Source organism: Gadus macrocephalus, chromosome 1 (genome assembly GCF_031168955.1).
Source record: "Gadus macrocephalus chromosome 1, ASM3116895v1".
Lineage (NCBI taxonomy): Eukaryota > Metazoa > Chordata > Actinopteri > Gadiformes > Gadidae > Gadus > Gadus macrocephalus.
The window spans coordinates 14,241,245-14,266,996 of NC_082382.1; the positions used below are offsets into that span (position 1 = coordinate 14,241,245).

Below are 25,752 nucleotides of genomic sequence, written 5' to 3' on the forward strand. Positions count from 1 at the left end.
TCTAGCTCCTAGCTTCCTATTCCGCCAACCTTTCCTGTACTCAATCTAAAGAGCTCTGCAGAGAATGGATAATCTAGTGGGGACATTAGTCAGATTATTTACATAACTCTGAGAGTTATAGCCTTTTAGACAAGGCAGAACCGGCAGTTCTCTGTGGTGTCTCATTGCAGTCCAGGGGGAGTGCCTTCGATACAGAGGGTTAAAGAAGTAAATTTCATATTTCTATTATGTGATCAGGATCATATTAACATTTACCCAGTCGTGGTATACAATGCTATGTGAGAATTTTGCTGTTTATTTCTTAAATACATACCTATGGACTGTTATTCAAAGTACCCAAATTGTGTAACATTTACAAAGATACAATATTTACAAGAGGCATGTTAGAGCAAAGATATGTTAAGCAAGGCAAACGTTTATGAGTTTAACTTTTTGTAGATGTCTGTTTTGTAAATACACTGCGATAATTTGTATTCAGGGGGGCATTACTGCAGTGTATTAACAAAATGTGAGATCTTAAAATTTAATTGGAGCCCTTTTTCTCAATATCAAAGTAAGGTTGGATTTTCCCTTAGAAACAGTATGAAACTAGATAGATATTGAACAACCACTGTGAATTTAAAGCAGATGTTTGCTTTAGATGACCAGAATCCAATCTACTAAGCAATTATAATTTAATATCACTACAAAGTTGGTCCGGAGGGCTTAGATGAGGGTCAGAGACCGGACTCCCAGGATTAACTAAACAGCCTTTCTGGTCTCACTTGTTGCTTCACATCCACTCCTCGCAGTCTCGTTTGCGCCTCAAGGACCTTCTGGCAGAGCTGATACAACGTTGACTCAACACACACTTTCCTTTTACAACACCGGATAGCAGAGGGACAAGAAAGGCAACTGGAATTCTTCAGAACGATGGCCATTAAGTTCAGCTTCTGCGTTCCATTGGGTTCCACTTATTAAACTGTTCACACACCACTGCTGCTTGTGCATGGCAAAAGGCGGGAAGAGCAAGTCCTTTTTGCGCTGGCATCCATCCCAGACATGCTTTGTACTCTCTTAGGATGTCCTTTAGAGAAAAGATTAGCACACTACTCAGAATGCAGGACCCTGCTCCGCATGGCTCTTTGTCCACGCATGGGCTGAAAAGTTGCTATTCATGAAAATGAGATGAGAGGGAGTTTAGGGGGGCAGCCCCCACCACCACCACTACCACAACCACAATGTCCAACAGAAAGACTCGGTGACATCATCAATGCATCGTAATCCATTTCAACAGAGATAAGTCTCCGCTGACATAATGCCCTCATTACATTCACATGAATTTAGGCCTCTCGTGCATCACTTTATCACTGTTGAATAACATGTAGGGACTAGGTTATTATTACTATTTTCAAAACCTGATTTGAACTTCAGGTACTACATATATAGGGCCTGCCTTCTGGGGGTCAGGTTCATATTCCAGTCTATTTTGTTGCAGTGTTTCAGCTTTTTCCCATAAAGAGCCAGAGGACAACTTTGAGGTACTTTGATAAATGATATAGGGTGACCTACCATCTGCTGGTAGGTCATGTCTTCACTAATAGGCTCACAATTTTAACCAATAACATTTTAACAGGTTTCCACACCCCTTCATGTATAGAAAGCAAAGCTGGATAGCATGCCTTATCTCTTTTGCACCCTCAAATCAATCAAGGCCCAAAGGATCAAAGCACATTATCTACCTTTTCCCCCCCGCTATTATCATGTTGAACTTGGACATTTTCATCCCAAAAGTAAGATAATCTGAAGAGTCACTGCCATTTCAGGACGTATTTTCCCTTAATGTAAAGGTAAAAAGGTGCTGAGTGAGAATCCTTCTGAGTGGCCAACTCGCCTGCAAATACCCTTCATACTCATTCCTTTGTTATCTGTAGATAGGTGTTAAGTTCCCTGCATCAAAGATGCCACCAAGCACGCCAGCGTTTCCCTTCCAGGTGTGATCCCTGGCAGTGGAGGGATTGAGCAGATGAATATATGGGCCGATCTCCGATTAAGAAACACCATCTTCAAACAGTTGAATTAACCCCTGTAACTTTCATTACCTGGAGCTCTGAACTCCCCGGATGCCTCACCCTTCATAACATCATGGCAAAAAACCTTGCTGTGTGAACTCAAGGTCATTCAATCGAGGCTCTGCAGGAATATCTCTGGTGTTCATACTTCAACAGGGAGAGGCGGCAGAAGGGCCTGGTTAGCATGATTATGCTAGCTTGGTGGATTTGGAATTACACAGCTGTTTCAAGATTAATTCATAGTCGCTGTGATGCGCCGTTCGTGGGCACTCAACACATTGCCATGCCATTTATAGTCTGTGTTTTGCCACGATGCTGTCGAAGTTCAGTTTGAGCTTGAAAGACCCTGATTAGGTTTATTAATGTCAAGCTCTCTTCCGGGCAGCTTGACATGAGCTGCCCGGAAGATCACATGATCACATGTCTTGCATTCCAAAGCAGCAGCCATGTCACTGGACAGGCACCTCTTTCATCTGACATTGGGTCACACCTCCACCGAAACCATCCATCCCTGTATCTGATTCAACCATCTATAAAGACATCCACCCAATCCATCCATCCCTCTTCAACTTCTCTCACACTGGAGATGCAGAAGCAGTTAGTGCTACAGGCCCCTGGTCTTTGGCCCTTGAGTGTAGGTTAGGACGTCCTCCATCTATCAGTGCATTGCACCACTGACCATGAGTTACTAACAACCCCCATCGGCTCAGAGACAGCCCTGACGTCACCACCCCCTCCAGCTCTTCACATGGTGGTGGGAGCGGAAGCGAGGAATCTCGGGGGCTTCTTCATATTGTGTGTGAAAAGGGTCGGTCACTGGGGCGGAAGGCAAGGCGCTGCCTGGACAATGGACATATTCTGCTGCTAGACTGGAAGGACACCAGGCTGGATCCGTGTGGACACTAACAAGTCCTGCAAACACGTGGGAGGGGGAAGGAGATGAACCCACTTGGTTCTCTGACAGAGTGTGATTGAAGAGACTTTCATACACTAGTTGTTTGTTCTTCTCAAAGTGTCCTTTTGGGCACCATTAAACACTAGGTCATGGTAATGTAGGATGGAGCCCTAGATCATTGGCTCACCAACAAGCACTCATTAGAATCACCGTATTGTAGAGTGTGGCTCTCAGAAAAAACATATTGTGTGGGATGTTTGATAGGCGAGATCAGCCTCTTGTTGACTCATGTTCTAACAGTGCACGTGAGGGACCTCAAGTTAGCGTGTCACTGAGGATAGAACAGCTCAAACGTTGCACACAGCCAATGTTGTAGTTCAGCAAACATACATTTGTCACTGTGGCCCACTGTGGTTTCTGAAAAGCAGATGTGGAGCCGTCGCCGTGGTTGCAGCCTAACATCTGTCTGCTGGTGTCCGGGACCGGGTATAACCATAGAGACTGGATGGAAAATACACATTAGGGAGGCATAACTGGAAGGAGATTAATGTGTTTGCCATGTCATGTGCCATATAAGTTCTCATTTGTATCAGCTGACCAATGAAAAGTGTTAACCGTGCATTATCTTGCAAATCGTAACATTCTTTTAGGTTATTTTACATTTCCTGGACTGAAGAACTACTCTTCTGAACAACTAGTACATACAGGAGTCATGTTTCTGGCATGATTCTACATGATTAACCAGTGAAGTGTCATTTGAACATCAGAATATGGAGAGAAAACAACTTGCTTGATTTTCCTGTTATTCCGAGACGACTCTCTTACTAGTCATCTGCCCTCCGGGGTTTTTCACAGAACAGTCATACTACTTTAACAGCCATTCAAAGAACTGTTTGAATGTCCTCTCAAAACCTTGTGGCCGTCTCAACTGACTAAAATAATCAGTTGTGTGGTGCGTCTCATTGAGGGTCTGGTCCAGTTGTTTCACCAGCCACACCATAAGACCAGGTGCTTCACTGCCTCACTGCTTCATTCACTGCCTCACTGCGGACATGAAACAAAAGGAACACCAGAGTAGAGCATGGTATGAAACATGTCCACACACAGCGGGTGTTTCTGTGGGACACCTCTGAAGCCAGAGACAGATAAGTCGGGCAGAGCACTCCCTTTTAAGAGCCATACATTCATTCCACATTCAAATCCCCTAGCCGGGGAAATATTTTGCCTGCCTGTTAGACGTGGGAGTGGAGAAAGTCCCGAAAGAGATCTTTCCGTAAGACCTCCGTAAGCTTTCAGAAATGACTTTGGTGGTGATGGTGGTGAGGGGGCCAATATGTCTGTCTAGCATGCTGCATCTGTCTAGAGAGAAGGTTTGTCGTTAATACCCCTCTCTCCGCATCCTGGGAGCTGCCTTTCTCCAACCCAGATGGCCGTCATTAAGGTGCTGCTGCCAAGTCTGGAAGTCTTAAATTTGGAGCTCAGATTCTATCTCTGAGAGACGCACATACACGCTCACTAAGTAAAACACACACACACACACACACACACACACACACACACACACACACACACACACACACACACACACACACACACACACACACACACACACACACACACACACACACACACACACACACACACACATTTCCCACCCTCTCTCTCACTAACACACTGTCTCACCCTCTTTCTCACCCTCTCTCTCACACACTGTCCGACCCTCTTTCCCACCATCTCTCTCTCATTCAAACACTGAGAGAGCGATGAATATCTGTGGCATATCAACAATGATAGATTGCGCTCTCTCTCTCTCTCTCTCTCTCTCTCTCTCTCTCTCTCTCTCTCTCTCTCTCTCTCTCTCTCTCTCTCTCTCTCTCTCTCTCTCTCTCTCTCTCTCTCTCTCTCTCTCTCTCTCTCACACACACACACACACATATATATAACATGTGTAAAGGAATATAAACTAGGCAGGCTCAACAGATAGGCAGGCAAGCGCTGAGACTCCCTAGTCCCTACAGAGCCTGAACGTCTCGGGGTCTACAGTCTATGTGGGCAGCAGGCGTGGTGTTTTGGGTGTCGAGGAATTCCTGCCTTATTTATCTAACCTTTGGTGGTCTGCAGTCAGCGCGTTTGGTCGTAGTGGAACCCCTTAATCCCAATAGTAAGTGACTTTGTTTGAACATACCTCTTAGGGTTTCACTTTCATCAGTTCCTAAAGCAGTTCATAAACAAAAGGATATCCTTTCATGCTTTGGACGTCCTGTCACGAGTCATTAATGACGTATTTTCCCGTTATGGAAATGTATGTCAGAGAGAGTTGGCTTTGTCGTTGACCACACTGACACCACTATAACACATTTGTTAGGCTCTATAACCAAACAATTGTTCTAATATTAGGAAAATAGTCATCCCTGCTCCATGCGTGTGTGCTGTGTGCCCATTCTGGGGCAAATCCCGGTCTGAGCGCACATGACGGCGAATGGAGCTCATCCCGCACACATCCCTGGACGCTGGGCGTTACGTGTGGACAGATTGTGGAGGGGAAAAAAGCGTTTTTAAATAGGTTTTCAGGTCTGGTGTACCATTATAATCAACAACGGTACTAGTAGGCATGTGTGTTATTACATCTAGTAGAGTCACATTTTCAAAGATAAACAGGACATGATGGCTCGCTCGTGGTAGTTGGAACTTGAACAGGCTACTAAATCAGTGTGGACATTGCTCTGTCGTAACATTTCTCCAATGTGTTGCTTTTATTATCGTCATGGATAATGGTATTAATGTTAAAAAGCAGATGTATTCAAAGTTAACGTTATAATTGTTCAACTCGACATTTTTCTTACCTAAAGCGGGGTGAGTCCTTAATGCAGTCTTCAAAATCCACCGTCATCTTCGGTGATATGATAAAGGGCACCTTTAAAAGAAGAATTTCATTTCCTTCGCAGAATGAAAAATGTCCGTATTTAAGTATCCGAATGGACGATCCTCGATGCTCTCCCGAAACGTTCACCCGTTCCGCTGAACTCCGTCTACAGCTCGAGAGCGCCGGACGGGAGCGCTGGACCGCTGCATGGAAATGAGCAAGGCGGTGACGTCACACGCTGGCTCACTTGAATGAAATCAATGAGAAAAAAAACCGATACATCTGAGAGCAATCGGTGTGATGCCAGTCAACGAATCCCATCTGATGGAAAGGTTCTGGTCTATGCTGATCTGATTCACTCATTATATCTCAACGATGCTAGGATGATGACATGTTTAGAAAACAGCTCAATGAACCCATCTCTGAGTAATTTATTTTCTTGCAAATGTAAACTTGCAGGGCAAACTTAAAATAAAAAATATTTTGCACAAACACACATGAGACGAGCCAGAGCTGCCAGACCCATCCATTTGAATGATTTCATGGCACTGTATTAGTCATTGCGTATGTTTCAACTAGAGGCTGTTCATTTCCGCTCTATTGCCCTAAAATAGAGGACATGATTAATTCAGTGGAAGCGGGAAAGCAGGATTAGAAGGGATGCTCAGGATTTCTCTCCCAGCTTTATAGAGCACCTTTGTTCTGTCCTCTCGCTCGCTTTGACAGGGCGTGGCCCCTCCTTCACTAACCCCTTGATAACTTCATCCACTGATATGCAGGATTTATACAGTATGAATATTACCGGACGATAATCTCCTTCCTGCCAGGGAAAACAGGTGTGGTTAGGTCTAGCCACAGAGACATAAGTCACAAACAGGTTCTCTCTGTCCGCTCTCGCTCTCTCTCCCCCTCTCCGTCTCTCTCTCTATATATATATATATATATATATATATTTCCTCTCACAATTTCTTTCTCTCTCTCTCTCTCTCTCACTCTCTCTATCTCGCTCTCTCTCAACATTTCTCTCTCTCTCTCTCTCTCTCTCTCTCTCTCTCTCTCTCTCTCTCTCTCTCTCTCTCTCTCTCTCTCTCTCTCTCTCTCTCTCTCTCTCTCTCTCTCTCTCTCTCTCTCTCTCTCTCTCTCTCTCTCATTCACTCTTTTGATTTTCATCCTCTCAGATCAAAGCCTATTGCTTCTATAAGAACATGTAGTCAGCAGTCTGCTGATCCAAAAAAATCTGGGGAAGGAAAGACTTGGGAGGAGACCAGGATATGGAATCTACCCCCTGGTTCAATTCAGTCAGAGGTTGTATGTGATCCATTCATGCAAGATGGAGAAATTCTCTCTCAGGTTTGAAGGGTTATCTCCTCTGCCTTGACTGCTGTCGTCTAGGACTTTGAAGATCCAGCCCTATTTCAATCCTTATGGATGATGGCTTGATTGGAATGGTTGGATCTATAGTATAATAGATCCTAATAAATCTTCGATATCTGCAAACATACCTTGACACATTCATGTGTTCATATCGTGTTTTCGTTTCCACATAACCTCGCTGCTGACATGAACTACTGTGCGGGTGGCAAGGATCTCATGACAGCAGCACACATCTGAGCCCACACCAAGGGAGGAGAGGTTGGGGGACTGGGTAGGTGTGAGGTGCCACACCAGTCATTGATCGTTGATGTCCTAACCCCCCTGCTGCTGTTGTTTCCAGTACAGTAACCGAGTGGGGTCTTGCGGGAGCAGACAAGCAGGCGGCTCCATCGAGGGGCCTGTGAGGAGGATGGTTGCCTGAATGGCTGTCCACTCGAATTTGGACTTTGGTGAAAAGGCCTCCCCCTGGCAGCCATGAGCAGTGAATGCAGCTGGAAACACATGGGGGGCGGGGGGGGGAGAGAGAGGGAGAAGTGTGGGTTTCTAGGAGGGTGACCTACTTTAGCTCACCCTCTCTTCAGCGCTCTCTACTCCCCCCCCCCCCGCCTGTTTGAGTCTGCTTGAGAGTGCTGCAGGCAACCACACTCTGAGAGCGAGGAGTAGCTGCTGCACCGGTCTCCGTCGACTGCGGCAGGTGCAGCGCCTTGTTGAGCAGTGGTTACCGTGGAAGCAAGGCTTCACTCTGTATTCTGCATGATGCATATGCATGCATCAATGGGCTTGTATCTCCATGCATTTTATTGTTTCTTTGTAATCTTGCATTTAGAACATGGGGGTGATCATATTGCTTATTGAGAAGAAGTCAGAACAAAAGAGAGTGTGAGAGACAGAGGATAGAGTGAGAAAGATCCCAGAACATGATCTTGCATTAACGCAATCATAAGAATGGATGCAGTATGTGTAGGCTCTAGTTTAACTTAATAAACTGGGTTAGTGCATTAAACTCATTCAATGTAAATTGAAATACAATAGAAAATCCCAATGGGATCTTTGAGCTTCAATTGTTTCATTAATAATCAACATGTAAATAAGGATTACCATGATTTACCACCAATGAACCTGCTGAACCGTGCTCCATCCCACTTGGCCTTTGCCTCCTCAGCATTTGAAAGCACATTGGACCCAGAAGCACCATGCAGTCATGCTAACATCAAGTGATGACTTATTCAGCTCTTGGTGCTTCTCCAGCTCTTATGATGACTACTGACCCCTGGGGCCGCCAGCAGCACTCCCATTATATCATAACCGTAGCACAGTGGTCACAGTTGACCAACTTATAGCATCACATGGCCCATATTCGTGTAAAGTTCGGTTGTCCCCTGAGTTATGAATCCCATTCAAAGTAACATGGTTTTCTTTGTAAATCTACGGTCGCCATCTGAAAGACTGGCCACTGCCCTCATTGATTGAATTGTAATTTTTAAATGATTGCATATATATATATATAAATATAGACATATATATATATATGCACCACACTATTCGAAATGTGCTAGTATGGTAACACAGCAAAAGTCTTCTTGGAGATGGTGAAGCTAACAGTCATTTGAAAATGTTGGCCATTGTTTTTTTTGGCCTAGAGTCTGCTGTGTGTGAACAGGGTTGTGCTTCGCCCTAATCACTTGAAGAGCAACATGCTCAGAGGGGAGTAACTCATTAAAAGGCTACTACTGCATTGAATGCTGTCCATGTTTGGCAACAACACCCGCCTTTCATAAAAGCTAACAGGGGAAAGTAAAGGATCAAAGAACTGGACCAAAGCAAAACAATGGAACGCATTTTGGAATTTACTTCCGTGACAGTAAACAAAAGAATCAGAACCAGGCTAGACATTTAAAGTCCCATTTGACATGCTTGTTTAGTGCTTATTTAAACATATATAACAGATTCTAAATTCTCTCTCCAGAGCTTATACAGATAATTGTATTCCCTCGATGAATCAATGTTCTGTAGCCTTTTGTTATCTGCTCAGAAAATAGATTGAAAAGTAGTTTGGATTTCGAATAACTATGATATAATATAATATATAAATGTAATATCATATAATAACAATTTATTACTACACAAATTAAGGCAATCATAGGCTTATTGTCCAAATTGCAGGCATGATCAACAAATGAAGGAACCCACTTAATCTGGACACTGTTTAAATTGGCTATAATCTTCTAACACTTTCAGGTTGTTTTGGTCATTAATAGAGTTTGCGTTTTTAAATGGATGGATGTGGCTTCATGGCAACCTTCTCTTTCTATAAAATATTTCTTATTAAGGGCCCACACGCAAACCAACACATTCAGTTCAAAGTTCTACAAACATTTATTTGAGAACAGGTCAAAAATTGTATACTGGATTTGTTAATGCAATGGAAAGCTCCGTACCTTGAATAATAGCAGAAAAAAATCGATACATAAGATGCACAGTGGCCTACCAATGAAATACCAATTATGCTCACGACTCAATCATACTTTATACTTGGCTATATTAGTTTATGGCGCCATCTAGTGAGGAAACAGGCATTGTTCACATTTTTACCAAAATAGGTTTTTATGGAAAACAATAATCCGATGGTTCAATAACTAACTATTGCATATGGATGAAGAGGCAATTAAGATTCAAAATATTTCTTAACTAGTGTTATATACTGGGATTAAGTTACAACAAATGTAAACGCTCTGATATTACTTGGTGTGTGTCACTTTCAGTTCTTCACCTCTATTTCCTGCCTCAAAATGTTCCTCTACACTACACCCCTATATGCAGTCACCCGCTGAACATTGCTGAACATTGCAATCCGGACTTCAACACTAGTTTACATACATAGAGACCAAGGGATCATTACGATACTGAACTGGACTGGGAGTCAGAGTTCCTCAGAGATTGGGTAGGTACACCATACTGGTGGATTGATGATAACAAGCTTCTATTTGACTTTAATCCAAATGTATATACATTTTTTTATTTAATCTAAAAACTATGTTTACGGTTGTTCAACAGTGTCGTATTGCATATAAAATACCAGCCACATATGTTGAAATCATAATTTCCCTTATCGTATCATTCGGTGATATAGGCCTACTGCTGGCATGAATTCCAATTTCCAACCAAAATATCCAACAGCGAAGAACACCATCTAAAACCCAACCACAACAAAACAAACAGGCAACCAACCGGCCGAGCGACAACATGACCTCCTCCAACTGCACCGAGCCGTCGTCTGGTTACCAGTACCACCTCTTCCCCGCGGTCTACAGCGTGGCCTTGGTTCTAGGGCTGCCCGGCAACCTGGTGGCCCTCTTCGTCTACATCTTCAAGGTCATCCCGCGCACCTCCTCCAGCGTGTACATCATCAACCTGGCCCTGGCCGACACCGCCATCCTCCTCACGCTGCCCTTCCGCATCCACTACCACCTGAACCGCAACCGCTGGGTCTTCGGGGACATGGCGTGCCGGGTGACCGGCACCCTGTGGTACGCCAACGTCTACGTCAGCATCTGCTTCATGACCTGCATCTGCGTGGACCGCTACGTGGCCGTGGTGCACCCCCACCGCTACCTGAGGTTCAAGAACCCCCGCTACGCCGTGGCGGTCAGCGTGCTCCTCTGGGCGGTCATCGGCGTGGCCATGCTCAGCTTCATCCTCCTGGGGCCGCTGGAGAGCGACCTGGTCAGCTGCTTCGAGAACTTTGCCAAGGAGGAGTGGAGCGGCCGCCTGATGCACTACAGCGCGCTCAGCCTGGTGTTCTGCTCCCTGCTGCCCTCCGTCATCATCCTGGTGTGCTACCCGCTGGCCATGCGGCGCATCTCCCTCATCCCGGGCAGGACGTCCCACAAGGCCCGCAGGATCATCCTCACGGTGCTGGCCATCACGCTGCTCTGCTTCCTGCCCTACCACGTGGTGCACCTGCTGCACCTGCTGCGCAGGATGGGGGTGATCCGCGGCTGCGCCACCAGCACCACCATACACTACGCCCGGCGCGTGACCCTGGCCCTGGTCAGCCTCAACACGTGCCTGGACCCCTTGCTCTACCACGTCACCAGCACACACTGCAGCTGGAGCCCCCTCAGGGGCCTGTGGAAGTGGTATAGGGCACGCAGGTACATTGGCGTCTACACTCTCCCATGCATCAGCCCTCCGGTGAGTTGAGGCGGGTGACAGTAGCGTGTGTAAAACAAGCCAAAAAAGCCACAAAATAGTGCAGTTTTTCCCCCCAAATTTTTTTTATTCAAACGGTGGTCTGTACAATAGAAAAAAAAAATTGATCAATACAGTTGGACAGAAAATGTGTGTATCTGATGTTAATACATGAAATGTAATATAAAAAGATGGTTAGTTTGCAGTCTTAGCACAGTACCGAAGGAAGACCCTTCTTAAGCAGGGTGGAAAGGAAGCTTCCAAGGTCTTCATCCTGTTAAGAAGTCACAGAATTGTCTGAAATTAGTTCAGTGAGAATGTTTAGTTCAAGTAGAGTGTACTTTAAAAAAAAAAAAAAAATCTCAATTGTGTCGCAGTGAAGGAAATTTTCAGGTAAATGACAGCTTTTAATGGATGGTGTCGTTAATACATTGTGTTGCTATGGAACGTAATAAAGAAGAAGCACTTGTATCGTTTTATTCTCAGTCATAAATTGGTTGCTATGTAAAGAGCATCAGTGCTACGCTTTAAAAAATACACCGCCTCACACAATAGACTGCAGTTGCTGTTCACCCGATTTACTTCATCTTTCGTGACAGTCGCCCATGTTAGAAAATAAGGTTCCAAGTCCCAATGACGCGATATACATAAACAACCCTGAAACTTTATGCAAATCTAAAAATGTTTGAGTGCTAAAATCTGTAATTTGGAAATATCATAATGACTCCCTGCATGCAGACAGCGTCTACTAAAACAGACACTGAGAGTGGAACTTTCCTTTGAACCACAACTTCCTCTACCTCGCACGCCTCCGAAGGTGACTACAACAGAACACGATCGCCTGTTTACATTAGTTACTGCTGTCACATTACTAGCCACTCAGCTCTCTGCTCACCTGGTAGCTCCAGGACAGAAGCAGAACCTTGGTGTTTGGGTCTTCGGTGGAGGAAGACACTTTCACCACGATGGACTCCACCATGACAGACATGCTGTCGGGGAGGTGTTGGGTCGTGTAACCTTTAAGTACACTGGAGGCAAGAGAAAAAAAGACATGTGGGTGTACAGTAGATGGGTACATAACCACAATGTGGCACGTTTACCACAGGAAACGACATGGAACCAAACAACAAGTGTATTGATGTTGCTTAAACCCTCCCCCCTACTGGGGGTGGGTTTAATCAATACACATGTCATTTGATTACACCAACACTAGTTCTGAAACAAAGCTCTGAAATACCGTGGTTCTGAAATACCCACCCTAGAACGAGACAGCCAAACTAGTTCTGAAACAAAATTCTGATAGACGCACACTAGATGTGAGACACCCACACTACTTCTGAAACCAAGTTCTGAAGACCCACACTAGATCTGAGACACCCACACTAGTTCTGAAGTCAAGTTCTGAAGACCCATACTAGATCTGAGACACCCACACTAGTTCTGAAGTCAAGTTCTGAAGACCCATACTAGATCTGAGACACCCACACTAGTTCTGAAGTCAAGTTCTGAAGACCCACACTAGATCTGAGACACCCACACTAGTTCTGAAGTCAAGTTCTGAAGACCCATACTAGATCTGAGACACCCACACTAGCTCTGAAACAAAGTTCTGATAGACCCACACCATTTCTGTAACGTCGGCTGTGCCAGCCAACAATGAAGAAGATGAAGAAATGAAGAATACAATGAAGAAGATACAAAGTAGAATATAAGAGGTGGGAAGAAGGAACAGTGAGGAGCATGCTTGTTCTAAACAGAGGCGTGATTCCCTGCAGAACTAAACGCTGTAGCCTGGCCCGTTGTTCAGCCTGCGGCTCTGGCCCTCGTACCTCTTCAGGTGCATGTAGATGCGATGCAGGGTGTCTGCGTCGCTGTGCGGGTCCTGGAGCTGCACCCGGCACGTGAAGCGCAGGTGGTGTTCGCTGAGGCCCAGCTCCTTCATGGCCTGCTCCGGGGACACCAGCCTCAGGCTCTGCAGGGAGAGGGGAGGAAAGGCTGGCTATGGGTTGTCGATCAGCACCTTGTTCACATCGTTAATATAATAAGGATGAAAGCTGCTTAAGGAGAGAGAGTGCGCGCGAGATCCCATCCCTCTCTGCTCCCTCCCTCCGAGTCTATTTGCCATTTAAAAATATGTGAAACTGATGAAAGGCAAGATGGATTTAATCAGGGAAGAGAAGTCTTGCTGGGTCCGAAATGGGCCAGGAGTAGATGTTAAAACTGAGATCCTCAGATAATCTTACCGACAGCACCTTTAATGCGACACAATCTTTACAGTGATTGATACATTGGCCATCGTTAAAAGAAGCAATAAAGCATATTGGTGGATAAAAACGGAATGGTAACGAGTCTAACGACAATGAATGGTTCTCTCAGTATTGAGATGGAACACCTACATTCTCCTTCATGATCAGGGTTCCATGCATGGTGCGAGGTTTCTTTGGATCAGGTAAGGTACCTGGGGGATATGGAGAATACATACACAGAGATTTTGTTGAACGATAACATAAGTCCTCCATAGCAATGGGCATGCTAAGAACAAAACTGTACCACAGAAGTTTGACAGAACTTGAATGTAACAACTCCGAATATACATGTCAGGCAAACCTACCTCCGAGGGACATTTCTCTTTTTAATAGGTTTAGAGAAATATCGACCGGGACATTGGGATTTGTAGTCACAGTTGTCGTCTCTCCATTAGCTGGCATGTAGCAGTCTATGCCTGTCAAACAAAGAAGGTATAGACACAAAAAATGCAGCAGAAAACGATCAGTTTTGATCAACAAAAAAAAAAGGACAGTACAACGATAGATATTAGCCTAGATATAAACATATATATTTAGGTATAAATCCATGAACAGAAATTGTCAGGGTTAACCTTTTTTCTAAGTAATAAGTCAGAAAGGTATGCTTAAGGTTAATAGTCAATACAATACTGATACGAACAGGAGACAGAATTCTAATCAGGTGTTTTCCTGCTGGTAATCAATGTAGGCCAGGGTGACAGAGCCGCTGACGGTGTTCCCACTTACTGAACTCCTGTTCGATCTTGCCTTTGAGGAACTCCATCTTGACGGCCTCCCCGTGCACCAGCAGCATGTTGCGGGGCTCCGCCATGCGGATCAGCTGCATGATGCCCTTGGCGTCCGCGTGGGCGCTGAACGACATGTACTCTACCTGCAGCTTCACCTCCAGCTGCAACGCACACGCACACACAGTATGTCATAACACTGTGAATAACATACTCAGTCATTGCTGAGGAGTCCCCGAAGGTACTGTGAATATAGTGAATTACCCACAGGTGTGCATCATCCAGCAGAATGTCTTTGAATTGAGGGTTTAATAAATGTGTATTGAGTCTGTAGAGGGATTTCAAATAAAACATTTTCTCTACCGTTGATCTCCCTTCTAGCTCCAGTTTGCGTTGTCCGTTCAGGATCTTGTGCCCGATCGTCCCTTGCACACAATACCCTGGCATGATTACCTGTAGAAAAACAAGCATTATAAGTTGATCATACAGTTTTTGACGTAATCTGCTCTCCTGTTCCGTGTATGTGCGAGAGGGAACAAAACCAGGACTCACCATGTTCTTCTCGTTGCCAGCCCACTTCTTGAAGATCTGTAACGACTGGCCAGCGTGCAGCATACCCGGTGTGGCAAACACCACCTAGAGAGCAGATTCAAATAACCATGTTTATGAGTGTCAAAGATAACTCAGAACAAGGTCAACAAAAGTATGTTAAAGGTGCTTTAGGTACGATTAAAGAGCTATCATTTCAGGGTAATTTCTTAGAAATACCGTAGCCATCAATTTGCTACTATTGAATTAATGAGGATATCAGTTCTGTTTGATTTTGACCGCTTTTCAATGTCTGATCATTTAGGGACCTTCACCGTGATTGGTGATTTATCGCTCCCCCACAGGAGCGTGAATGCAACACTTCTCAATGGTGGAAGTACGTAGAGAGGGAGGGGGTGTTTTTTCTGTCTTGTATCTATTCAAAAGGTTGCTCTCTTCTGCCCTCCGTCTATAAATCTCTCACACCATACCTGCAGCATCTTTGAATGACATGTTTTATTCCATTTGTGTATTTATCATGAAACATTCATCCCAAGTAGCTCACCATAGGCCCGGGGTTATCTGCGTAGGAGCGGTCAAAAGGTTTGATGTGCTTGAATTCAAACATGTTCCTCTGTACAAAGGTCTTGCGGATCTTCTGGTTGGTCCACGTGATGAAGAGCTTGTAGTAATGGTTGGCCTTCTCCGTCATTCCCGTGGAGAAGTAGATGGGGGCTTTGAGGTTCATTCTCTCCCTGCAGTATGAGGGCCAATGGAGGTGGTATTATTGTCATCATCATAAGCCTTATGTATCATTATGACAGCGTAATATATACCACGATACATACAACCCATGCTTTGACACTTTGACACTTTGACACTAGCTCTAAAATTACTATGTTCCTTCTTATTACACATTTTTGATGATGCATTGCACATGATTAACTGAGTAGAATGAAGGATATTACCAAAAGGTCTCCAATAGGATGCACAATTCCTGTGCTCTCCCAAGTGCAAAAACTGGAATAAGAACCTAGAAACATGAGAGATTGTATAATTATGAAAACGGCAAAATAAAATGGGAAATTCAAGTAAAGTGATGACGAGCATGATAATATAAAATCATGCTTCCCACAGAATACAACTAACTTGATAATGTAAAGTCAAATATAAGAAAATTATAAATATAACAGTCCTCTAATCAACTAAATCATTACAATGAGCTCACTGTAACCAAATACCTAAGGGGGCTTCCTACCTTGCCCCCTCGTTCCACCGTCTCGTGAACCTTCTTCAGGAAGTCCCTCTCCCTGCACCTCTTGGAGTCTCGGATGGTTGTGGCGTAGGTGGACTCTGAGATGAGGAGGTCCGGACGACACTTATCAATCCACGCAGCCCTAGGTTGATATTGCACAGCACATAACGTTCAGACAGAGTGTACAGCATGTGGGTCATTAGGAATAGACTCAACTGGTGCTTCATCAACAACACTTACCCTAAATGCCTGTCTGGCGTCATGTTGTAATCTCCCTAGAGATGCACCACAAAAAAAAGACATTGCATGGTTATAATTCAAAACAAGAGTAAGAAAATCAACATATTCCTGAGTTCTTCTTCTTCTTACGCACAGTGTACACCACAGACTCGGATCCCACTTTGATCTGCACCATAGCAGCCCCCAGAACGTGACCTGCATAGTAGGCCTTTATCTCCAGCTCCTCGTCCACCTGCAATTCAACAGATAGCACTTCACTGTCCATCCCAAGATTTGAATGTGTGCAGCACGCCATCGGGTGGCTGGGATTTGGGGAAAAAACAAAAATCATATCACCAACGCACCTGGACCGTCTGGTGGAGATTCAGAGGTACGACTTTCTTCATGCAGTCCTTGATCATCTGGGAAGTGAAGAAGTTGGTCTCTCCCTTTTTGTCCACTGTGATTTTACGGAAGTCTTCTAGCAAAATGGGGCAGATAGCTTTGGTGGGGTGCGTCATGTAGATGGGTCCGTCGTAGCCCACCATCTCACTCATGTAGGGGAGAGCGCCGCAGTGGTCCAGGTGGAAATGACTAGGAAGGAACGGATGTGAAGGCAGTGCAACTCCATTGTAGAAAAAACTTGGAAAGTAAAGGTGCACACAAGCTTCTCAGCACATACCTGATAATCACACAGTCCAAGAATTCTGTTAGCCGCCCATTCTGCGTGATATAAGAGAAGTCCGGGAATCGCCTCTAGATTGAAAAGGCAAAGTCGATTTATTTAGTAATTATATTTGCTAAAATGTGTCTTCCTTATCTTTTCCAAACCGATGTCCTCTTCAACTTACATCATCATTGAAGCCCATGTGCATCCCACAGTCCAGCATGATGTTCTTGCCACCAATAGAGACAAGGATACAGCTGCGGCCAACATCCTGGCCGGCTCCTTATGGTATCAAAGTGAGTAGAGACATGTTTAGTCGATCATAATTGATCACTATTGCATAACGCAAGAAGGGGAGCAGCGTTCCAATTGCAAACAATGATCCTATCGAACTAACATGTGGATGTGATGTTGAAGGATATGTGCAGCTGCTAGCTCACATTACTTACCGAGTGGTGTGACCTTTATTTCAGGCATCTCGTCTAAAGACTCTGAGTTATAAAATAGATTAGAACCTTCCCTTCTTAGATAATCCAATCTTTGTTTACAGAGAATAACATCTAACTTGAGTACATTTTGTCACTTCCATGTAGCTAATCAAACTCTCTTCTGATTGGTGGAATATACAAACGCGTCGCTGCGTCAGAAGTGTGCGCACTAGTAACCGGGATCAAACACCGGAACGGTTCTGTCACCTGACGGAGATGTGAGCTTTTCCTCTGGTTCTGAAAATTGTATGAGTTATAACCGTCTAATATCCTTATGACATATTAAGCGTAAGGGACGTATCATTTTCGTTGTTTAAATCGTATGGTCCATTAATATGTTGACTATTATTCCATCTGCAGCACTTCCGTAAAGACGATCATGGCGGGTTCTGCTGTTACAGAAGAGCAGAAGTTCTCCCTGCAGGAGGTTCTGGACACTTTCAAATTGTGTCTCTCGGAAAACCAAGACGTCTACGTAGAACACTACGTTGCTGGTTGGCGTGGCCTCGTCAAGTAAGTATTTCAGGGGCATAATACCGAGGAAACGTAGAGCTACCTTATGAATTATGGATCAGATAAAGGTAATTTGACCATGGTTATAGTGATATAGACTACCCGCTTTTATGTGTACCTCATAGCTGCAATAACTGAATGACTTGATCAGAATACTCAGAACAGAGGTCAGTATATGCATCCTTTTCATTGCTAGTCAAGATGAACCATTTATGGGCCATTAGAAAGGCTACTACGAATCCATCGCAAGAGCTAAACACATCTCCCCATTTGTTTCCTTAACAGGTTCATGAACAGCTTAGGAAATGTCTTCACCTTCATCTCCAAGGACGCCGTCAACAAAATCCAGATCCTCGTCAACTTCCTAAACGGGGAGAACGGCTCCCACTACGTCACCATCCAGTCCATGGTGAAGTACGAGGTGGACAACCAGCTGGTGGACCTGTACAAGAGGGGCAGCCACCCGGAGTCAGGCAGCCGCACCTTGCTCCGTCTCCACCGAGCGCTGAGGTGGCTGGAGCTCTTCCTCGAGCGGCTGCGCACCAGCACGGAGGACAGCAAGACGTCGGTCATGTGCGCCGACGCCTACAACGAGTCCCTTTCCCAGCACCACCCCTGGGTGATCCGCAAGGCGGCGGGCATGGCCTTCTGCGTCCTCCCCGGGCGCCCCACCTTCTTCGAGGTGATGAACGTGGGCGGCGCGGAGAAGGTGGTGGACATGCTGGGCGACGCCGTCCCTATGATCTCCAAGGTGTACCAGATCACGGAGGATCTGTACGCGCAGAATAATTTACTGGAAATACCTTAATAATGGGACATGGGTGTGAAAGGAGAGGTGACAGGCAGGGTTCATGTTTCAAGGTTCTTGTCAACTTTAGTGGGACAGTTTGTACTGCAGACTTGCCCTTGATCAATTTTAACAACTCAAATGTTATTGCATTTGATGTATTATTAAACATACTCTGGTGACACTAATACTACTCTTATACAATGCCGATACAATGATTGGGACCTACACTACACAAAACGACTGTTTTGATTTATTATCACACTTGTTTGTGGTCTTTATATGTATGTGAAGGTTTATTTAATTTGTGTTAACGAAGACAGTTGTAATGTTTTATAGTTTCACTAAATCTTTACTCAATTGTGTTTGTAACAATCGTTTTTTAAAAGCTGTTAACATTTTTATTAAAAGTATTACGAACCGAATGGTATCATCAGTTCAGGAAGCTTTCCATTAGTGAGCAGATACACAAACCGACCAGCAGGGGGAGCCTTCTATTCACAAGTGGTCGTCAAGGTTACCAGACCGTTTGGTAACAACTAGTGCTGAAAGGAACTAGCTCGGCAGGAGCTCAGCTACTTTACCGCGAATAACTTAAAACTGGGCTGAAAACAACCTTCAAACATAAACCAAGGTATTAAATTTCGAGTTCAGTCATGTGGTCATACCAAAAAACGATTTACTTGCAAACCTAAAAGAAATTCAATTAACTCCGTCTATTGTAAACAATAAGATACGAGGGCCTGACGTCACGTTCAACCTTCGAGGAGGCTCATATCTGGTCTATTTTGAGCTCAACCCATAGGTTATTGTGGTAGTAGGACTGATAGTTATATGTGCTCACATGGTACACTGATAGTCAGGCATGAATAACACTTGTTATCCTTCTCACCCAGACCTAACCCAAGAAACAACTGTGGGGACTCATTTGTTTATTTGTTTTAACATTAAAACAACCAAATCGGCACTTAAATGAATTCAACACGGCCAAAATCCTCAAAAGGACGAAGCAGGCCCCCAGCGGACCATACTGTGCGTGATACCAGAGAGCACGTCCAGAGTGAGCACCACCTGGCCGTGGGGCACCAGTCCGACGGCTGCATCAGGTCCAGGTGTGACTCTGTGACCGGGATCACCACGCCGCAAGGCCAGGACTACACGGCAACACCGCTGCAATCCGTCCCTGCTCGGCTAACGCTCTCCCTGAACAAATACAAGGTGCTTCCATCCATAAAAAAACTGTCAGATGTTAGCCACGCCCTTGTCCCAGAAATGAAGACATCCAAGATTAAACTATGTGATCATGTCATCGCTCAGCAGCGAAGGCATAGTCATGGAGAACCAGGTTGTTATGCCGAGAAGACCCCGGCGAAGACCCAGACTGCGACCCGGAGTAACCCTGAAATAGGCCGGGTTGCCCCTGCCCCTAACAAGCCTCCTGACCCAGTCATCATGGAGTCCAGAGACGAGACTCCTGCCGTTGTTGCTACAGACCAGTTGCTTCTAGCTATCAGAGCACCGTGTGGCAGGAGATTTCAGCAACACTTTTCCTATGCCGACACCCTGCAGACACTCATCACTTGTGCAGAAGCCAGAAATGAAACAAGCTACTCCGAAGCCTTCATTGAAACTATGGATGTGCCTCGAAGGAGCTTCAGGAGATTGGACATGACTCTGTCAGAGTGCTGCATCTTCAACAGATCAGTGCTGTGCATCTCTCAGAGACACTCGGATATTGCCACAAGCGTAGTTGATAATGGGTAATTAAGATCTCCCTGAAAGCTTTGTCTTTGTTTACTCACTCATTTAACGTACATTCACATCGCACTAGACACAGCAATAATAACAACCTATCTTTACCCTTTTCCCGCACATCACATCATCAATTTAGTATGTCGTATAGAGGCCCTGCATTATGGAATGTATTACCTCCCTTATTAAAATCCTTATCATCCTACTCACTCTTCAAAAAGCAGCTTAAAAAACATCTTATCTTTTCATGAATCAACTTATTACTGAATTTAGATTATTTTTGATTTATTTATGTACTTTGTCTCCTTATTTTCTAAAGTTTATTTGTTAGCCTTATAAATATTATTTGTTTGTGATTATTGACAGGGGTGGAACTCTTGTACAAGCCCACTGGGCTTCGTTCCCTCCTTGCACCATTATTGTAATGTGTGCTAAATAAATAAACTAAAACTAAAATAAACTAAACTATGTCACATTCTAAATGAATGAGCCATGTATGGAAAAATTTACCTGTGATCCAAAATTTGAAAGGCAATTGAGAAATGATTTTTGCTCACACACTAGTCACAAGGCAATACCATAGTACACTGTCCAAAGAGCTGGCAATGTGCCAGACATGTCACTGTATCTGATCAAACTGACTTAAACTATTATACTCCCCATTGCCGCTGGTGAATACAAGAAAAAGTCCATCTTCAAGACTTTTGAATGGCATTGAGCAGATATCTGCACTAACCTGAATTAAATACTAAATCTTAAAACGCATCTAATCTTATTGCTATCTGCATATTCTTAATGAATCCATAATTGTTGATTAACAATAAGTGGTTTCCATTATTCGCTTGGAAGCAAACCCTTTATTTGGCTTGTTAGTAGCAGCCCAATCAATAATACACAACTTGGTGCAGAAAATTAACCTGTAATGGACGTTTGAAGTTCAAAATATTTTTTTTTAACTGTATTTTCCCAAAAGCACAAATGATATTGCCGTGTTTTGTTCAATAAACCATGTACATTGCCTGATGTGTCAGTGTGTCAATCCAAATAAAAAGAACAAGCACATTTTTAACAATAAATTTACTTTGTGGGTTAGCACATTCCAAGTTTTTTTTAGCAAAGAAGATATTATATCAAACCAAAAACAAGCGGATATAATCTCGTCAAGTTAACACTTCAAATCTCAGACATGCATTTACAATATAAAACTAACACTTATTAATTCAAATCATTTTAAATCCAAGCATCATGCAAATCGATGAACCAATGAAACACAGCAACCCCCATTTTAGTGGGTCAAATAAAATAAAATAAAACACCCTGAATGAAATCTAAAGTGCAAACCATTGGCATCAGAATAATACCATTAATAAATATTCTGGATCAACAAATGCCCCCTTCTCAATAACTAACTGATGAAAAGGAATTGCGCAGAAATGGGATTTCCAACTCCCATCCCTTCAAGACCGGTACTTGTAGCGCTGAACTTCAGTTCATCATCTTTTCAAGCTCATCCAGGTCATCAGTGTCCAATTTCACTATTTTGCGGTCTGGAAGAAGTGATTACATATTATTTCCTTTTTAAATGGGTTCCATCTAAGTGCATTAAACCTACACTGTGGAACTTTGAACTGCAGCTACACATTGAGCATTAGTTGACTTATGATGCATAACGAACCATTACAGCCATCACAAGCCGTTTTGAAAATGTGCAGCTTCTGACATCACAGGTGGGCATGTCAACCTAGATGTAAGCTGGATAGATCGGTCTACCAGCCTACCCAGTAGACTGTAGCAAACGTTGCTCATCTATCCTTCATATCTAGGTGGAAACGCCCACCTGTGATGTCAGAAGATGCACATTCTCAAAACAGCTTGTAATGGCTAATCAAACTCACACCGGGTGGTATAGTTTGTCCCCTTTAAACAAATCCGAAACAAACTATTGAGATTTCATTTAAACTTGCTGAACATACCAAAGTGGAGTTCAATCTGGTGGATGAGATCCATGGTTTCTTGGCTGTCAACCATATTGAAGGCAAAACCTTTTTTGCCAAAGCGCCCGGTGCGGCCAATCCGGTGGAGGTACGTCTCATTGTCTGAGTTTCCATCTCTGCCAACAGGCAGATCGAAGTTGACCACGATGGACACTTGCTCCACATCAATACCTGGGGAGCCAGCACATTTCAGAGCATTTCTTTGACATTTGAACCGGTTCTTATCTTAAAGGGCTGCCGTCCGGGCTAGACATAGCCTACCTCTTGAGCAGACATTGGTGGTCACGAGCACCTTTTCCTTTCCCTCCCTGAAGCGCTCGATGACGGCTGCCCTCTGCTCCACCATCATCTCGCCACTAAGCAAGGCCACCTGGTGGCCCTCGCTGGACAGCTGTCCGCTAAGCCAGGATGCCATCCTGCGAGTCTGAGAAGGCATTGTTGTCATTTTGCTCAAACACATTAAATGGCTATGGGTAAATCCACTCTGGTTAGGCCCTGGAAAGGGGATGCTAGGAGGTTAGAGCTTGTTATGGCAATTTCATGATCATCCTAAATTCAAGGCTAGGCAATCTCTATGCTATGCTCCCTTCCCCCACTCCCTCAATGTAGACTTGTCCCAGAACATGGGCTCAAGTAGTTTCATGATGGTATAGGCAAACCCCGGATTTTGTAGCGATTATTGTTAAGCCATAATGCATCATGAGTGACTCACTTGGCAGAAGATCATGGCCTGTGCGATGGTAAGACTCCCATAAATATTGCAAAGAGCGGAGAACTTGTCCTCCTTCTCCTTGCAGACCACATAGAATTGCTTGATGGTGTCCAGAGTCTCCTCCTCGCGCTTCAGCTTAATGATGTTGGGGTCGGGGATAATCCTCTCCGCAAAACTCCACACAGAGTCCTCGAAGGTGGCTGACAGCAGCAGCATCTGACAGTCCTTTGGCAACAATCTGCACCAGAGCATTTGAGAAAACATACAGATCTAACACAAACCATATAGTTTAAACCCGTATAATCAAGCCTTCTCACTGGATTGGTGGGAAAAATACGATGAAACACAAGTCCTATTCCAAAAAAAAAAGACTATTACAATTGAATAGACAACTGAATAGAGTTGGCCGCCATGTCAAAGACTCATCATGCACAGGTTTCTCGCTCCATGTCAAGAAATGCTTGTGCTGCTGTATTGGGGCTTGCCTCTGAATCCGGATGCTCTGGTCCTGGTGTCCCTGGGTGGCGATCATGACGTCCGCCTCGTCCAGAACAAACACGCGGATCTTCTTTGGGTCAAAGAACTTCAGCTTGAGGCCCCAGTCGAGGACGGTGCCCGGCGTTCCGATCACGATGTGCTCCTGGATGGTGGTGCCGCGCAACACTAGGGAACAGGACCATAGCAACTAGTAGCAAACAGGCACTTCGCAATGCACTAGTCTGCATGACTCGAGTTTCATGAGAATGTAAGTAGCCTGCCGTTTTCTCCTTTACAAGTTCTTAGTGCCATTTTTAAATGGATTGATGCTTCAGAAAGTTCATTCTGGAATATTTTTTAATCCCCAAAAAAATGTATAACAATCTGTGGACGGAAGTGTAATATAGTTATACATTTTACACATCATTAGAGCCAAGACATTCTTACATCTATTTCCCCGAACGGCATAGGCCAGTTTGACTTCGGGATAAAACTTCCCCATCTGCTCAATGACATGGCCGATCTGCACAGCAAGCTCGTATGTGGGTGCGATGCAGAGGCACTGAAACCCAAAAGAGATGGAAAAGAGCCAATAAATAGATGGTTCACTTGAGACCCCATGAGCCTTACTGTAGACTGCAACAACACATAAACTTACCTGGGTCCATTTGTTAGCTGGGTTTACATGGCTGAGCATCGCAAGAGAAAATGCAGCTGTTTTCCCTGTGCCAGACTGAGACTGGGCAATCAGATTCTGAGGTCTGAAGACAAACGTCACCAGTGTGCATTTCTAGCTTAGGGATAAATTGTTCAATCATAATCACCAATCATACAACTTTGTCATCTTAGCCTTTTAAATTCATCATGTGTAATACAAATACTAATCCATGCAAAACAACCTGATAGATGTTCAACAGTAATTAATATCAGCACAGTGTACTACCAAGTGCAGGGCACTTACGGCTCGGCCAGCATCATGGGCAGAGCGTTTTCTTGGATCCTCGATGGTCTATTGAAGCCCATGGTGTAGACTCCCTGAAGTAACTGAGGTTTCCTGTTTAATATGCATGTCGAGATAATACAAACATTACGTTAAAAAAAGAAGACCCCATTAGGCAAATCACTTCAAAAATGAAAAAAATTGCACAACAAGATATGCAGAAGCACTTTTACCAACAGACGGCTAATTATACCTACATATTAGTTTGTTTACTTTGTTGGAGGCCACTAGTGCATACTGCACTGTGAATATTTATTATACTGCTCAGTGTTAAAATTAAACCTTGCCAGCGGCCGGACAACCCAATCTACCATCGAGCAACTGTCCCCCTCTGAACTAGTGACAATGGTGGACAGATAAGTTATGAAGTTCACACATTTGCTTCTCCCTCATGGAAGAATATGTTCTCCATTATTTATTTATTATAAGTACATATTTTGCAAGGGCTATTCATCGGTAATGCTTCAAGTGCAATGATAAGGATTTTGATACAGGCTCAGTGTACATCTCAATAATACCGAGTCAGATGCTGAGGTATCCACCATTTAAATTTCATTTTAGTGCCAATATTGGGTAGCCTGGCTCCGCCCGCCCAAGTACTTCCGCTCAATTTGAATTTCCCTTCAGTACTAGGTCTGGACCTGCTATATGTAATTTGGTTTTCTGCGCTACCACAGCGTGCGCCCAATCAGCGAACAGAGAGCGTGTCTGAGAACAATGACGTTGTCAACGATTAGACCCAGCTTCGAAAGTTGACTGCATACATCATCTCTGGCCTTACTATAAAATATTGATTTACAATGTGCAATTTTTCCCTGATATATTAAATTCGACGAACAAAACCTGCAGCTGTCGTTGACGGACATTTTCGTGCAGACGCGCAAGGTGTTTGGTTTGTGTACAACCTGCGCGTGATTCCCGGCGCATGACATACGTTACAACCAAACGTTAGCGA

At 44.2% G+C, this 25,752-nt stretch overlaps 6 protein-coding genes across 10 annotated transcripts in view; 3 read left to right on the forward strand and 3 right to left on the reverse strand.

The window, feature by feature from the left end:
* The window catches only part of acap3a (ArfGAP with coiled-coil, ankyrin repeat and PH domains 3a), a 52,262-nt gene extending 45,954 nt beyond the window's left edge, over positions 1–6,308 (reverse strand). The window contains exon 1 of the mRNA XM_060047673.1: positions 5,790–6,308. Within this exon, the coding sequence (XP_059903656.1) occupies positions 5,790–5,836 (47 nt within the window). The 5' untranslated portion in view covers positions 5,837–6,308. The remainder of the gene's footprint in view (positions 1–5,789) is intronic.
* A 3,478-nt stretch (positions 6,309–9,786) lies between these two features.
* On the forward strand, positions 9,787–11,594 carry LOC132454382 (lysophosphatidic acid receptor 6). Of its 3 annotated transcripts, none has more exons than XM_060047724.1 (2): positions 9,787–10,124; positions 10,403–11,594. In XM_060047724.1, exon 2 carries the CDS (start codon positions 10,427–10,429, stop codon positions 11,384–11,386), a length of 960 nt encoding a protein of 319 aa, XP_059903707.1. In that variant the 5' UTR covers positions 9,787–10,124; positions 10,403–10,426; the 3' UTR covers positions 11,387–11,594. The 3 variants fall into 3 exon arrangements, with proteins under 3 accessions (XP_059903707.1, XP_059903691.1, XP_059903700.1); XM_060047708.1 differs by having other exon boundaries at positions 9,788–10,124; positions 10,314–11,594; XM_060047717.1 differs by having other exon boundaries at positions 9,788–10,124; positions 10,361–11,594.
* ints11 (integrator complex subunit 11) lies at positions 11,437–17,664 on the reverse strand. The gene is made up of 17 exons (XM_060047682.1): positions 17,524–17,664; positions 17,259–17,356; positions 17,090–17,163; positions 16,773–17,001; positions 16,562–16,660; positions 16,429–16,463; positions 16,192–16,330; positions 15,902–15,966; positions 15,499–15,688; positions 14,958–15,041; positions 14,769–14,858; positions 14,407–14,569; positions 13,986–14,096; positions 13,771–13,832; positions 13,204–13,346; positions 12,270–12,402; positions 11,437–11,648 (listed from the first exon to the last, which is right to left on the reverse strand). Exons 1-17 carry the CDS (start codon positions 17,549–17,551, stop codon positions 11,583–11,585), a joined length of 1,809 nt encoding a protein of 602 aa, XP_059903665.1. The 5' UTR covers positions 17,552–17,664; the 3' UTR covers positions 11,437–11,582.
* Positions 17,665–17,685: 21 nt separating this feature from the next.
* On the forward strand, positions 17,686–19,287 carry cptp (ceramide-1-phosphate transfer protein). Of its 3 annotated transcripts, none has more exons than XM_060047750.1 (3): positions 17,686–17,780; positions 17,923–18,075; positions 18,361–19,287. In XM_060047750.1, exons 2-3 carry the CDS (start codon positions 17,942–17,944, stop codon positions 18,881–18,883), a joined length of 657 nt encoding a protein of 218 aa, XP_059903733.1. In that variant the 5' UTR covers positions 17,686–17,780; positions 17,923–17,941; the 3' UTR covers positions 18,884–19,287. The 3 variants fall into 3 exon arrangements, with proteins under 3 accessions (XP_059903733.1, XP_059903743.1, XP_059903751.1); XM_060047760.1 differs by having other exon boundaries at positions 17,722–17,796; XM_060047768.1 differs by having other exon boundaries at positions 17,758–17,814.
* Positions 19,288–19,377: 90 nt separating this feature from the next.
* ubxn10 (UBX domain protein 10) lies at positions 19,378–21,634 on the forward strand. The gene is made up of 2 exons (XM_060047737.1): positions 19,378–19,496; positions 19,759–21,634. The coding sequence occupies exon 2, from the start codon at positions 19,835–19,837 to the stop codon at positions 20,624–20,626; it is 792 nt and encodes a 263-aa protein (XP_059903720.1). The 5' UTR covers positions 19,378–19,496; positions 19,759–19,834; the 3' UTR covers positions 20,627–21,634.
* Positions 21,635–21,674: 40 nt separating this feature from the next.
* ddx19a (DEAD-box helicase 19a) overlaps positions 21,675–25,752 on the reverse strand; it is a 5,201-nt gene continuing 1,123 nt past the window's right edge. Inside the window, exons 5-12 of the mRNA XM_060047696.1 lie at positions 24,759–24,851; positions 24,456–24,558; positions 24,245–24,359; positions 23,806–23,983; positions 23,321–23,558; positions 22,870–23,032; positions 22,588–22,779; positions 21,675–22,161 (exon numbers count right to left, since the gene is read on the reverse strand). Of these exons, the coding sequence (XP_059903679.1) occupies positions 22,100–22,161; positions 22,588–22,779; positions 22,870–23,032; positions 23,321–23,558; positions 23,806–23,983; positions 24,245–24,359; positions 24,456–24,558; positions 24,759–24,851 (1,144 nt within the window). The 3' untranslated portion in view covers positions 21,675–22,099. The remainder of the gene's footprint in view (positions 22,162–22,587; positions 22,780–22,869; positions 23,033–23,320; positions 23,559–23,805; positions 23,984–24,244; positions 24,360–24,455; positions 24,559–24,758; positions 24,852–25,752) is intronic.